Source organism: Lissotriton helveticus, chromosome 1_1 (assembly GCF_964261635.1).
Source record: "Lissotriton helveticus chromosome 1_1, aLisHel1.1, whole genome shotgun sequence".
In the NCBI taxonomy this organism is placed as follows: Eukaryota; Metazoa; Chordata; class Amphibia; order Caudata; family Salamandridae; genus Lissotriton; species Lissotriton helveticus.
In genome coordinates, this window is record NC_136057.1 from 883,808,318 (window position 1) to 883,824,413 (window position 16,096).

Consider the following 16,096-nt stretch of genomic DNA (forward strand, 5'->3'; position numbering starts at 1 on the left):
ACTGCCCCCAACTTCAGTAAAGCCCTTAAATTTAGTATTTAAGGGCTCCCGTGAACTTTTTCCCTCAGATTTGAAGACCTAAGAAGCACCGTAACCATGTAGCAGTGAAGGAGGAAGACGACGACTGACTTAGTCCCAGGCCCACAGGCCTGTCTCCCACTTCAAGGACCCTCCTTGTTAAAACCGGTGTGTCCTGCAGCCTGCAACCTCCAAGAACCCTGGAGACCTGAGCTGCCTTCGACAAAGACTCTTTTCTCCCGTGGACAACGGATTTGTCCAGCAAGAAGCAACCCCAAGGACACCGGATCCAGGCGTGTCTGTGGCACTTTCACTATTCTGCACTCGTCACCCATACACCAAGTCCAGGTGGCCCGCCGATCCAGGGATGTCTCCCCAGCGATCCTGACCTAGAATCCAACGTTGGACAACCTCTCCTGAACTTCCCCACGATGCCTGCAGCCTCATCTTGAACGCTCCCCCCGACCGGTTCTGGTTAGAGAAACCCGACACCTAAAGTCACCCCTGCACTCTCAACCCCCAAGCTTTGGAGTGCCCAACCAATGGTGTCCTGGCAGCCCCCCACTATCCAACTCGCCTCTCCAGTCGAAGGATTCCTTAAGCCAGTCTTCTGGACCGATTCTGCAGCCTTTGCCTCCAACCGAGGATCTCCAGTGATTCCTAGAGGGCACTTGGAGCCTCCTTTGCACACGGCTGCACCTGTGCCCCGGGTGGTGCAGTCTTGATGCTACTTTTTGGCCCCTACAGCTCTGACCTCAACCCCCAGAGCCTGTGTCCCTGAACCGTGGGTTCTTACCTGCAACTTGTGCCTCTACAAGGTGCCCCCAGATCCCATAGGCTAGCATTGGGCCCAGTGACCTCTAAACCCAGCTGCTCCAGTGCCGCTGGTGGTGAAGTACCCACCTTGGTCCGACCCTTTCCCAGGGTTGGGGAAACCCTCCGAAGACTGAAGTACTTCCATGTCTTTCCGCCCATAGAATTACATTGCTTTTTCTCTGTATTGCACTAAGTGTTGATTCTGAAAATAATGCAACGTATCTCTTTGACCTCAAAGTATTTCATGTATCTGTAAAGTATTTTTAATGCTTATTCAATCTTTGCCAGCTGTATATTGAATGTATTACATTACAGAAACGTTTACTTGCCTGTTATTGAGTTCCACTTGGTTCATAAAAATAAAAGTAACTAAAGTAATATTTTATGTAAAACGTTGGCCCGGAGTTGGTCATCAAGTGTTTGTTCTTGCCTTGTATGAGTGTGTACAACAAATGCATTCACACTACCCTCTGATACGCCTAACTGCTCAACCCAGCTACTACTAAATTGAGAGTACGGTATTATCTACTTTATCCTCTGCTATACCTCTTTGGACTTACTGGACTCTGTGCACACAATATCTTTCTTTGATATAGTATATATCGTGCCAGCTTCCTACAGCGACATTTCCCCCAACTTGTCCCAGCCATACTTCCCTGCTTAATCTCTTTGTTTAAGCAGACTATTGCTGGCACCATTTTGTGGTGCCAGCTGGTTTTAGCATTTCTGAAAATTTCCATTTCTGGGAGTAACTGAAAAAGCCTCTAAATTTAGCTCTGAAATCTGTACAACTGCATCCAAGGAACTCGTCATGGTACTTCCACTGTTTCACCTTGAGCATTTTCCAAGTGCTCAAATTTTACTTTTCACTGGCCACCACTGTTACTTTGGAAACTCCTGCTCTAACGATCTGTTGTCTGTAGATTCCTCCAGGGAAAAGGCATACCATGGAAGTTGTGCACCTCTTTCATGACAGGTCGTTAATCTTTTTTGAGGCCTGGATTTTTTCAAGTAGCGTTCCTTTCGTCAGGTCACGGAAGAGAACCACCATGAAATCTCTGGGACTTTGGTCACACACATCTGAGGACTTTGTTGAGGCTCACTGGTCTTCAGTTCCTTTGCCCCTTCAAGTCTTTTGTGCAAATCTTGCTTGTGTTGGCCTGGCATCACAACAGCCTCTTCACAGAGGGCTCCCTTTTATTTTTAATATCTGCAGTAGCTGTTTAAGAACAACTAGGCTGGTCAAGATGAAGTCAGCTTAGATTTGAACGTAAGGGGACTCCCAAAACATGTTTTGGGTCGCTTAGTTCCACTGAAAGGTGTGTTCGGGAGCGCAACTTTTTTAGGGGCTAATGTGTAGCCCAGCAGGGAATGAAAAATGTGTGTATTTCGTTGAACCTTGTGTTTCTCGAAAGTGTCTGAATATTACCCAGAAGTATCCCTTTACTCCCTGCTAGATGTCCTTCGAGAGATTGCGATGGGGCATCAGCTCTTTGTTTTTTGGTTCTACACCAATTGTGGGTGGGTGGTCTCCACCTGTTGTACTCCTGTGGAACCCTCACCTCCCAGGTATTGAATGAGTATGCTTGTCTCACCAAAGAAATATCACTGTGTCCAACCTTCTGGGCTGCGCTTCAGATGCAATCTATAGTGGGCTGACTGCTGGGTCACCATGTCCTGCAGAGTTCTCAATACGAGCCTGCAGCCCTCTACAGGTCTTCGATGTGACAGTTTAGGTTGCATCAGTTGTGATGAGAGCCCATTTGGGCCATTGGCTAGCATTGATTCTGTTGACACTACTCGGGTCTGTTGTGCATCCTTGGATAGCTCTGAAGTGACAAGAGGCTGACACTGGTTGCAAGCAATGGTTTGGTCTTTTAATGATGGTTAGCTCCTGTCATTTCAGTGTATGTCCCAAATGACCTCATGGAGACTACCTAAGACCCTTTCTTCAAGCTTCCTTCCTCTACTCCGCTGCTATAAACTTATCTTTTTTTTTTGGCTCCAGTTTAACCAAGAATTTGTGGGTCCTGCACATAAGTTGGGTGGGTAGTCTCCAAGGGTCCTCTCCAGCAGACACTGTTGTCTGCTGCCATGTCTGATGTACAAGCTGGCGGCTCTACTTCAAGCCCAGCGCCATTGTGCGTGTTCCCCAGATGCACTACCACGGCAGCCTCCTAGGTTCATATGTGGTTGCTAGGTTCCCTCACTTGTAACCACACCAAGGATAAGGCAGTATCAGATTGCCTCAAATATCATGTGTTAGAGTAGAAAGGCATGGACAAAAGACCGGGAGAATGCTTTATTTGCCATGTCTGTCTTGGTAACAACCCTTTAATTTTTTTAAGTGCAAGTAATTCATGCAAGTCTAACCTTGTGGTCAGATCGCGCCAAGTATAGAATACTCATTTTTATCAAGGACTACTATGAATTGTTATTTTCAGGTCTATCTTTGTTAAAACAAAATTGCATTTTATATATTTCCTTGGTTTGAGGATGAGGAACATCACTCAGTTGAAATCCTATCTTATATTGCTTTGGGTGGAGGGTTGTGAGCTGAGCCCATGCAATGGGCGTATCTCATTTGGCATGACACCTTTGGCTGTTATTCATCTCCATTCAGGGGTGTGTAGATGAGCTTTTCATAGGGGTTAACTAACCATTAACCTTACAAGGCGAGTGCCTGTTCACCTGGTTAATTAAAGGCATTTGGGCTGGTTGCCTGGTGCTTTAAGCTTACCTCGCTGCATTTAATCGCATTTCTCTTTATTAGGATGACTAAAGGTAAACCAGTATCTGAATTTGAGTTCTGCATGACAGTGTCTCAGCTGCACTTAGTTTTTCCAATCTTCCATATAAATAAAGGCTGGCTACTCACAGCCACTACTACAAAGCTAATGTTCACAGTATGTCGAGTATTAAAATATACCTCCTACCAGCTCATTGCTCATACTACTCCGGTCCACTGCCGAAATGTCCAGTTTTAAGATCGAGGAGGAACACATATGTTAGAACAAGGCAGTCGGTGAGTTATCCTGTGTATATATGTACTTCAGGAGCATTACCATTATTTGAAAGGCATTTTAAACCACAAGCTTGAACATTAAAATGTAGTTTGTACATTCACCTTATTGCCCAGACATGACTTCTTTGTTCTTCCTGTGGTACAATGCCACACAGTGACACAAAAAAAGCACATTGAAAATATTGAATTATCAATTAGGAGCTAACTGAAAATATGTCAGTTACTAGTATTCCATTATTAAAATACAGACATTTAAGGATACCAGTCATGCATGTTTCTGCTTGGAAAACAGTTATTTCCTCTCTAATCCTTCCTCTCCTTTCACAATACACATCTTCTAAAGTATTTGGGCACCTTGTCACCATTAGCCCCTTAACCCTCTGGATGAATGAAAATAGCTTCACCACAACTTTGCGACCATAGATTCTATCAAAGAGATGCTGCATTTTTTGTTCAAGTGGTCTGCGGTCAATATTAGAGATACCTTTAATTGTGTTATATGATTGCTCATATTATATCTCAAGGTGAAAATATAGTTGCCTACCGAATCCCCCTTCAAAACTCAATGCAAGCTAGCCTTGGATTGGTAATCCTGTAATATTCTCTTTACGAAATAAGATCTCCTTCCAGTAAATGTGTATTTTTTTAGAACTCCACCAAATATGAAACTCCGTTCCAACTTGCTCATAGTTAGTCTAGTGTAATAGTGATACTTTTAGGACCACATGGGCTTATTGATCAGTGGTGTAATATTATGAAAAATACATGCCTTGTGTATTTTTCTTGTGTTCTATGCATCTTGAAAAATTAAATATTTTGTCCTGCCTGTCAGACTATTATTAAGAGAATTAATTTTGCAGGTCTGTTTCCCACTTGATATTATGACCTGTGTGGTAGAAGTTGCATTCTCAATACCTTTCCCTGCTTTGAACCACACTACCTGACGCCAGTTGGTGGTCCTTAGGATGTAGATATTACAAGTGAACAATTGACTGTCCTGTGGGTTCAGTTAAAGAGAAGTCCTAGCGTTCCATCCCAGAGGAGGAGATTCTGGTTCATTTCATGGCAGCTGCCCTTTAACAACCCCTAATTAAGGTTTAGATTTCCAAATAGGTGATGAGCCTAAAATAGGTGTGGAGTGAAAGAAACCAGCAGTTGACAGCGAAATAAGGTTCCAGACTCCCACAAACTATGCTTTTAAAAGTAATGTATGCAGTGTAGGAAGTGGAAGAACATACCACAGATGCATGGCATCCAACTAAGTGTATAAGCCTAGACACTGCATCCCGGGATTGATATCATGGAGGGCAGTTTTACACTGATGCGTAGTGAAGGAGCTACTTGGTGAGGGATGCCGAAGTTCTCAGGACTAAAGTCATGGGCCAACCAAACGTGGAGGTGACACTTGGAGGATCTTTCTGGGTCTCCTTAGGAGAGTCAGTAAGGCAAGTGCCGACCTATTGACTGCACCATTGCTGTAAAACTTGTACGTGTAACTGCAATGTTGACAACTGCCCATACGATGCAAATGTATCTGGCGCATGTATTTTAAGAGGTGTAGCCGAACAAACGAAAAATTGAAGCATGTCTGTATCATTTATAAAAATAAGAAAAACCCATTAAAGAAATTTAAAAAAAAAACAAGAGAGCCAGTAAGGCTATTCATGAAATACACACTGAGGCTAAACTAAAATGCACATGAGCATGACAATGGCAGAAGAAATCTGCAGTGGAGCCAAGGCAAGGAAAGGCTGATCTTTTTCAGAGCCAAGGGTGCAACACAGCATCTTGGCAGTAGACATTCTTACACACTTACCTTGAGGCAACCGGAAGCTAAACACACATTAACTTGTTGCCCACAAGGAAATGGTATTTTTGGGCATGTAGTTATCGGGTTTAGGACAAGTGTCTAGCATCCCAGAGAGAAACATTTGGAGTTTAAAATTAAGGATGTTCATGGACTGGTCTATAAAGAATCCATAATAAGTTGGATGGTATAAGCAGTACCCTAACTTTGTTTGTGCTAGGTTTACCATGTTCCTCTGAAGTTTGGGTATGCCAAGGTAGGTTGGGACAGGCAAAGTGCATGAGTTGCAAATCCTACATATTCAAGAGTTACATTTATTGGGTGTTTGGAGGATCCTTAGTTTTACCCAAGTTTGTTTGCTCTACTTCTCTAACTGTCTTCTATGCTTTCTCTCGTTTGACAAATGCAAAACTTTTGTAATGGTTTTTGAATAGTATGACCTCCTATTAAGAAGATGTGTTAAAAATCCCAGAGAAAATACTAATATTAGGATAACATTCTGAAATGTACCTAACTTGCCCTTTTATTTAAAAAAAAGTTGCAATGCATACCTTCATTAGTTGCAAATTAACCTGTAGGATTTGAAAAAATATGATCTATTGCAACCCCTTGTATATGAGGACTGTTGGTATACATAGTCCTACCAAGTGATCCTGCCTCTTTGTAGCAGACTTGACAAAGGTTTTATGTGCAGTGTAGCATATTTATTACCTCCTGCAGCAAAAATGTGGCTAGCACTATTGTGGATGAGGAAGCTACCAAGCTTTTTATTGTGGTTGAATGGCATTTGTGAATATTCGTTATTCTACGGTTGTAAATCTGGCAAAAGAATGAGAGAAATCAAAGTCAACAGACATAATATCCTAGAATTTTGGTGTATTTAAAGTAAAGTAATTGATTCTTATCGTGCACATGTAGAAAGGGTATGAGCTGGTAGACTATTGAGTTTGGACACAGAAAGACTGAGAAGGAATGTAGAGATAAATTTCATTGGACAGAAAGATTAAGATCATTAGTACTCAATAACAAAATAACCAATATGAAAATGCTAAGAAATACAAATATTTGTATTTATTTTTTAAGCCTCGTTCACTGAAGTCTTGGGACTATGGTTAACATAGCTACAAATCCAAAGAAATATACTAAGCAGTAAACTATAACTGCTAGAGGTAAGAGAGCCTGTCAGCAGCCTTGTGACTGAAAAGCCAAGTTTTCAAGTGGAGTCTAAAAATCAATGTGAGATTAGACACCCTGACTGAGATTCAAAATATTCCATATAGTGGTTGCAGTTACTGAAAAGGTATTTAAAAAAATTCAAGTACCTTTTCTTACATGGCCTTACTTACAGTAGTCATTGCTTAAAAGAAAACCGTGCTTCGAATAGGAAGCCAATCCCTGCAGAATCCAGGATGTATGACATTACAACGCATGCTTTTACCACGCATGCCTTTACAACGCAGTATTTACAACGAATACCTTTACAACGCATAGTGCTTTGGGGCGCTGGATAGTGAATAGTTTAATTTACTATTCCAACTCCAGTCCCCGTGGATAGTAGGGAAGGTGTTGGATAGTAAATTAAATCTATTCCCTATCCTAGAGCGCCCCCTAGCGCAATGCGTTGTAATGGTTTGCGTTGTAAAAGTTGCGTCGTAAATGCACTGCGTGGTAAAAGTTGCGTTGTAAAGGATGTTTCCCCAGAATCCAAGATGAAGCAATGATCCGTAATTAAGACAGTAGAAAACCAAAATAAGGAGAATGGTTTTAGTAGCAGAAAGAGTGCATCTCGCGGATAATAAGGATTTGATAGCAGCACCTACAGGCAATCATAGCATTGTAGGATGCGAGTGATGGAGATAGAATCAGAAACTTCTCATGGGTTTTAAACAGTATTTGATGGTGGAAGAAAAGGGAGTGGGACAAATATTGAGGTGGGGAGAAAAGAAATGAGGTCGGACAGACAATAGACCCCAGAAGTCAGTGCCTTACACAGACAGAATAGAATAAAATAACTATTTCCCAGACTTACATCTAAAATTCACATCACTGAAGAGGAATTGGAGCCAGTGGAGAAGAAGATAGGTAAAAAGGACTGTGAGAAAATACCTCTTGTTGCATGGTCGCCCCCATTTTTTGTAGAATAATGCTGCTTTTTCAAAAACAAAATTCACACTGAGGCACTGCTATGCACTCGCCAGTAAATGCGTTCTGAGCCCTAAACCATTGTAAAGCTCGCTAACTTGTAAATGACACGTTTAGCTTCCCAATAGGGCTATAGTTTAGGTATATAAAAGTACACCAATGGCATGGAAAAGGTAAATGTCAGCTGTGTGCTACAGCACATGTTGTTCCATCATCTGGGTTGATAAAGAAAACATGGCTTAATGCCTATGTGGTAGCCTGACTGCCAACCAGCTTTTAAACCTACAAGTGAACTAGTCAGAATAACTATTTTTTAATATTAAATATGTCACCACTAAATTGGCTCTGTAGCCCAGGAGGTAGGGTGTCTAGTATTTAAAAATGGTGCATAGCAATATTTAGTGTCATCATCTACCTCCAGTGAATAGCCATCAAAAGTTATTTTCTCTGTAAATACGAATGCAGCTGCCATATGAGAAACACTAAAGTCACAATAAATGCAATCATCACTCGGTCTCTGGTTTGGGGCAAGCTAACACAATAGTTCAACCACTATTTCTAATGTTTATAAAAAATCAAAGTCCGTGGTGAAAGCCAATTGTAATAAATATTTAAGAAATGTAACTTTTAAATGGTCAGACCTTTGTGAACCTGCATAGGCTAATTAGCATTAGCCTGCCTGTCAGCAGGTGGAAAAACAACTCCCAGAGAAAAATCAATAGCTTAGGCCTTTTGGTAGGAAGACCCATGTGTGTGAGGTATGTGACTCCGATCAGCTTTTGATGGCAGCTAGGGAGGGTTCAGGAACTTATTGTGAAAGAAGCCCGGATACTGTCCATTCATAGTATGGTGTAAAGGGATACATGGCCTTTGTTTTCTGGCCCATCCTGTCACCCTTTCATTGAGAGAGGGGCTAGTCCCAGAGCCAGTTTAATATAGTTTCATAAGAGGGACTGCTCATATTCCTAAACACACCATAGACTAGAAAATGACACACAAATCTGAGAGGCATCAGGAATAATAAGTAGCAACATTGCCAAACAAAGGCAGATGAAATGAGAGGTTTATATTTATCAATTGTAACATTCATGGTCTCTAAAATGATAATGCACTAGGAATAGTCATGAGACCGAGGAGTTTGTCTTCTTGAATGCCCTGAAGAAGCCCAGATACAGGAAAAACGCGTTGGCTGTATTCACAGTTCTTCACGGAACATGAAATAAAGGATACAATTGATAAATATAAGTCTCTCGTTTCATCTGCCTTTGTTCTGCAATTTTACACTTATTTTGCTACTTATTATTCCTGTTGCCTCTCAGATTCTTGTGTCATTTGCTAATTTATTTGTGGTTCCAACTGGTGGCGAACCATTTCTTGAGGTTAGCAACAGCAAATGTGTTTGTTTCTCTCACACAGCAACACGTGATTGTGCGATAAGCAGTTCCCCTAGCCACCATTGTTTGTTTGACACCATGGACTAGCACAGCATCAGCCTCCAAGGGTAGAAAGCTGCATCCATTTTGGATTTGTCTCAGAATAGTGCACAGTTGGATAGTTTTCTGTAAGGCAAACATATTGTGCTGAAAAGGTGAGTATGGTTGCCCCTGGGAAATCTTTTCCTGTTGTTTTGGAAGTGTCCAGTCAGTGTCGAGTGCCACCGCAGGTAGAACTCGAGAGTAAGAGACTTTTCCAGATCTGTGACTCCAGAGGACCCTAGGAGGGAGAAATAAAATCCACTACTGGATGGATAGACTTGCTCTTAATTACTTTATACCAAATTGATTACCATCTGTGAGGTCAAAGAGACCATGGAAAACACTAATGAAATTAATGATATAGTGAGAATAAATATCAAGCACTGGGAAATATCGCCTTGTACATTTTGTTTGTCCGATATAGGCCTTAATACGGGTTTTTGCATAAATTGCGAGAATTACTGTACTCTTCAAATATTTAGCAGTGCGGATTTCATGAGACCTGAACAAATTCTATGTGGATAATTTAGACTCTCTATGGAGTAGAGTTCTCTCTCTCCGTTACTATGACATGTGTTATTCAAGATGATTTTGCTGCCATGTTTTTATATGTACTGTAGAATGTCCCATTTTCAGTACTGGATCCTTTTTTTTTTTTAATCGGTGATTTAATTAAAACATTATTATTTTAGGTGGTAGCAAGGGGAGCTAGGATCTTGCTGAAAACGTTACATGAAAGTACATTTGAAGATGTGATTGCGTTGCTATATTATAGGATGTATTATAAAGCAGCCTATCTCATCATAGTGAAGGCATGGCCCATTAACCAGCGACTAGAATAGATTATCAAGCATTAGTAGCATGAGCATTTTCAGAGCTACTTTATGATTGGGTAGAACTGGACCAGCGGTCCTGATTGCCTCATAAAACAAGCATTTGCAATGCAATAGGTCTCGCATTTGAAGAGTTTAAGGTATTGGCATTGTAACTGACAGTGTGTTTTATTTATCTATTTTGATAATTAACACATAAATAAAATGCATTGTCATTTACAATGCCAATAGCTCAAACTCTTGTAAATGGTAGACCTATTTCATGTCAAAGAAGCGGCCGCCATTGTCCCGGCAGCTTCGAAAGTGAAAGCATACATGGCCGCTGAATGTTGCAGGAAACCATGTTGTGCCTGCAGTAGGAGAAACTCATTAAAGAAAATACTGCTTACAGACGAAAAAAGACGCTTCGTGTAACAACAGAAGTAAAAGGGCAAGTCCTCATGGGAGGTTACAAATGAAGACAAGGTGATACTAAGGAGGTACTAAACCTATTAACAAATCAGAAGCCAGCATTTACAAAGGACAATGACACAAGCCAATGAAAAATATGGGCGGAGAGTGGGCGGAGATTCAAGTCCATACTCAAATGCAGCATGCCTGCAGAGATGAAAAGAACTGCAGAATAAGATAAAGCAGTAGGAAATACAGGCATGGAAGAAAGAGGCATAAGGTTAAATTAAAACTAGGTAGTATTGGAATCTGCTACCCCAGAATTCGCTAGCAATGTCCTCCTGAGAAAAAAATAGGGTCCCTCAAATTATTGTATGCATTTATTTGTTTATGTATTCACTTGGCAATCACTTATTTAACACTGTACTTAGATACATTTTTGTTTTAAGTCTATTGACCTTCTTGCCCGTTGCTTTCTCTAGTAAAGCAGCATTCCTTGCACTTGCTCTAAAATGCATTTACTAAGTACAACCGTTTGGTCAGGAGGTAGCAAGCAGTACACTGTACCTAGCAGCCTGTTAATGACGGTTATCTCTCAAAACTGCGCGCTGCAACTGAAACCGGAACCCTAGCAACACGCTATCCTGGAGGCAGAAGAAAGAGGTGGGAAGCCTCGTTTCGCCAAGGCTCGAGATGCTTCTAAGATAATTCCATGACACAGATGTGTAAATATAGTTTTGCAACTTTCTGATCTATTGAGCTAGACGTATCTTTGCACACATTACGAGACTTCCACATTCCACGGAGACCCGCCAGAACAGCCTTACACCAGTTCCTATAATTACTGAAGTGCTGGAAGCAGCGCGTGCATAATTACATAAACCTCAGTGTCTTTTGAACATCAAAGTTAGTTGGAGGGGTACACACTTACAAGCAAGGTGCCTTAGTTTTTAACACAAAGCTTGGAAATCATTGCCGACTTTTGTTTATTTTTTGCAGCGTTATAACGTGTGTGAACATAGAAGCTTAAAGCAACTTTACGGGGCTGTTATTTCTGTACCGACTAAAAACAAGCGCGGTCCGAGTTGGATCATGGGGATCTCTTGCCTTTATGGGGCCATGTGTTTCTAACACATGGCCCCATAAAGATATAAAAACTGCTTTGTGACAGATGCTTTGCAGGCCACTGAGTCAGGCTCTGAGGCCAAAGGGCGTACACCAAAAACCCTCATTTCCAATGGCAGGCCGCCGTTTACCATAAAAGGTAACGCCAACCAATGGAAATAAGGGGCAGGGCTTAAAGCTCTTTTCTAAAACTACTCATTAACAATAAATCTCGCTGAGTGAGCTGCGCAGGTGCACAACAACGCTAGGCGAGACCTAAAAAGGGTGATAGACAACCCGAAGTGAACCAATAGTGAAACGGAATGGAGAAATAAACCGCCTCGGAAGAGCCCCTTATGGGCAGGAACCTCACTGTCATTTCAGAAAATGGAATGCTGTACCTGTTTCCACATTTTGTGATATCTTGGAGAAATTTGACCAGCTACAATCCGAATTTGATGAGGACAAAGTGCAATTCTTTCAGTTTTTACAACTCAATCATGCCCTGCTTAAAATGTATCCTGAGAAACATAGACATCCCAATGAGTCGCCCCATGAGGGTAAATGGGTTTTTGACAAGCTGCACAAAAAAAGTCATATCTCTATGTAAATAGTTTAACATTGCATTTGGAATATGACAAACGTGAAATAGATTGTGCAGTTTGGAAAAAGGCTTAATTTACTCAGTGTCCATTAATTCGTGTTTCTGCCTGGTCCAGTAAAATTCTACACTGGATATGTTATTCTGGTATGCATCTTCAGCTAATTGTAAGAATTGCACATCATTTCTGCCTTGAGGTGTTTGGACAGGGGGCTAGTTTTATCCACATATTATGGAAATCTTATAACAAATGAACATCTCTGCAGAGAAAATGATGTATGAGTTATTAATATTAAAATCAGGATATCAGACATCATTTGTTAATGTGGGATTGATAATTATAAAAAGGGATATAGCACAAAGATGGTTAATATCGTCTCTATGAGAAAAGAATGGAGTTGAAATATAGACTTGTGCATGGCATGCCTCAGAAAACTTGTAAAAACATAGGCCTCCTGCACATAATACCACTGTATAATTAAAGAATGGTAGTGTACTAGAATAAATATGGTGGGCGTGTTACCAAAAGGGAGGAATGTTGTTTGTTTAAGACCGGGACAGTGAATCTATGCCTTTGAAACTAGACATTTTATGAAAATGGTGAATTTGCATAATGATATTGGCTGAACATTTACTTTTTAATGCTGAATGTGTTCTTTGGGTTGGTGAAACAGAACTGTACAGTAACAATAGATATCTTGTTGTATTAAGTACTTAAAACAATAAAACAAAATAAAAAACATTGTATGTGATCTTGTACTTTTTTAGAAAACACATTTTATTATGCAACTACCTGTACCTGTTTGAATTCAAAGCTGATACCAACAGTAAAAGTAACATATATTTAAACGGTTTAGTTATAATTGATTCCCCATAACCAGAGTCTAGATTGAAACTATTGACATTGAATAATTTTTTATCTTTACCATTTTGTGTTGCAGTCGATATGTAAAAACAGCTGTGGAATGTGAAGACAGTGAAGGAACTTCACGGTGTTGTAAAGACCTCAGCATCAATGGAAATGGCCCAAATGGAATACATGAAGAAGGCTCCCCCAGTAAGATTTGAGTGTTCCAGACACAACACTTTTGATTTAATCTTACATGGTTCACATTGTTCTCAACAAAGTACCCCTGTTTTAAAAATAGAGTTTGATACATGTGAGTAGGGAAAGCTACATTATACTCTTATAAAATAAGTTGGCTACAGAACTCTAGAACCTCAAAATATGATATAAGGAAAAAAAGCAGTGTAGTATAAGCGATATTTATGGCTCTGGCCATAATTGAAATAAGAGGTGTGTATTTAACTAGGACCCCCTGAATTCATAGAATATAGATTCCTAGACCAGGGAAAAATAACCATTTGATATTTAACAATCTAGGCAACCAAAAGAGACAATCAAAGAAGAAGTTTTTTTTATAATTTTTTTTGTGGAAGGAAATTAAGCTACAAAAAGTTATAAAGTGAACAATTTATTCAGGATAAAACAAAACAGTTTCACATTTACAAATTTAATATATATGTTAAAAAAGTATAATTAAACAAACTAGACTTAAAACAACAATGTATAGATCACAGGGCATAAATCACAATACAAATGGAAACATATATAAAATTAGAAAACAGTAGGAGTGGCAGATTGGTACCAATGATCATAATTGAAATAAGATACATGTTCCCATGATGTCTTTGCTAGGCGTTCGGGTAAAATGAAGAGTAGCAACTGCATTCATAAATGGTAGATCATAGCTCTCTTGAATGTTTTGGAACTCCGCACCGAAAGAAAAGTGTCTTTCAACGGCAAACCAGATAAATAACTAACACAGTCCAGTTTATTACTACAATATACAGACCCAAATTATTCAAAATATGCATGTTTGAACTTTCTTCGGCCAATGCATCTAACTGGAGTGTCCAGTAGTACAAACATCGCACTGCTGGTGTTCCTTTAGCACCCTGGCAGCACTTATACAAACTTATCAGGTAATGACCCATAGAGCACAGGCAAGACCCTCCTGTATGAAGCTGGTTCTGTATATACTATACCAAAGTGAGATATAGTGTGCATAGAGTCCAGTGGAACCCAAAAGGTAGGCCGAGGTAAAGTAGATAGCAACCCACTCTCTATTTGTGGTAGTGTGGTCGAGCAGTAAAGCTTTATCAGAGGACAGTGTTAAGCATTTGTTGTACACACTAAGTCAGCAAATACACTCACACACTCAAAGACTGAACTTCAGACCAATTGTTTTTGTATAAAGAGTATTCTTTTACTTATTTTATTTTCCAAAACCAAGCAAGCCTGGCACAAGTAAGCAATTAAAACTTTACAGTAGTAATGCAAATTCGTAAACGGTTTGAATTGCAATTGTAAATGTACTTTGATTTGATTAAAGTAGTGTTACTGATTTTCAGTAACACTTCTGTAATCAAATTAAAATACCCTTACAATTGCAATTCAAACTGTTTACAAGTTGCATTACTACTGTAAAGCAATGCTTTGGAAATACAGTACATATACTTTGTGTAGGCTTTTTAGTAAAATGACCTGTAGATTACTTTGCAGATTACTTTTCTTACACAGTGCAGTATACCTGGATACTGCCCTGTGACATTTCCTGTAAACAGGTTAGTAAAAGCACTTGTGTTGTTTAGTACAATTTTAAAAGGATTTCTTTGTGTTTTCCAACTCCACGCTTAAAAACTTATCATAGAAAAACAGTCAATGTTATCCTATGAAGGACAATAGTGTATCGGTTAACAGGTTAGTACTTTGTTTTGGGAGTTGATATTCTGGAGTTAGACTCAGGGCTCCCCTGGGTCAAGGATGCACTCTTGTTACACCATCACCAGCACAAGGGCGGCTGGGTGCAGAGTGCTGAGGCCCAATGTTATCCGGTGAGGGATAGGGGCCTCTGGTTAGTGGCTGCTGACGAGCAGGCCACTCGGTTGTGGGAGCAAAGCTCCAGTACTTAAGCTTAGGGCCAGTGGGGGTTTATGCCAGCCCAAAAGATGCACCCTCCACGGCGCTGGGGCGGCCGGGTGCAGAGTGCTGTTTTGGTGTCTGGTGCCCTGTAGCTTTCAATGGGGAGTCTCCAGTTTGCAAACACACTGCAGGCTCTGGGATGAAGGTCTTCTGGGTGTGACCCCCACTTGGAAAGGTAAGTTGGGAGTGGGTTAGGCACTGTCGGTTGGGCCACCCAAGGCCGTGGGGCGTCGGGTGCCGGGGTGCCTTTTCGGTTCGGATCTTCTTACCAGACTTTGGTCGCGGTTGCAGGGACCTTCTAGTTTGAGGCTGCAGGCATCGGCTGGAGGCTTGAGGCAGGTCAGGGATCACGGAATCTTGGGTCAGGATCACCGGGGAGACCTCCTCTTGGTGTTGGGCCACTCGGGCCGTGGGCGTCGGGTGCAGAGTGGGGCAGATCCTTGCGGAGCTGAAGTCTTTTGTTGAACAAATCTGGTGTTCACGGGAGACAGAGTCTTTGGTATGGAAGGCAGGCAGGTCCTCCGGGTTTCTCAAGGTTGCTGGCTGCATGACACACCGGGATTTCGCTGGAGCAGGTTCGAGGGGGGACAGGCCAGTGGGCGTCCTCCTCTTGTTAGCATTGGCACGGCTGTTCGGTCCTTCTTCTTTTCTTCTTCTGGTTTCTTGTCTGACATCTTGGTTCAGGACTGCCCCCTAAATGCTGTATTTAGTGTGCATTTTAGGGGTTCCGAGGTCAGTTGCCAATGGGCTTCTGACCTTAGGGTGACTACACCCTTTGTGTGCTCACCCCACGTGGGGAAGTGAGCACAATCCCTAATCCTGATTGGGGAGTGCCTGCCATCTGCAAGATGGCGGCCCTGAAGAGTGGACTTCATCTCGCCTCCCCCACCTGAGGAGTG

At 41.2% G+C, this 16,096-nt stretch overlaps 1 protein-coding gene across 8 annotated transcripts in view; it reads left to right on the forward strand.

Moving 5' to 3' along the window:
- The window catches only part of USP15 (ubiquitin specific peptidase 15), an 814,317-nt gene that overhangs the window by 486,071 nt on the left and 312,150 nt on the right, over positions 1-16,096 (forward strand). For all 8 annotated transcript variants that reach the window (XM_078675644.1, XM_078675586.1, XM_078675595.1 and 5 more), the window contains one exon: positions 13,153-13,268. In XM_078675644.1, coding sequence (XP_078531770.1) covers positions 13,153-13,268 — 116 coding nt within the window. The remainder of the gene's footprint in view (positions 1-13,152; positions 13,269-16,096) is intronic.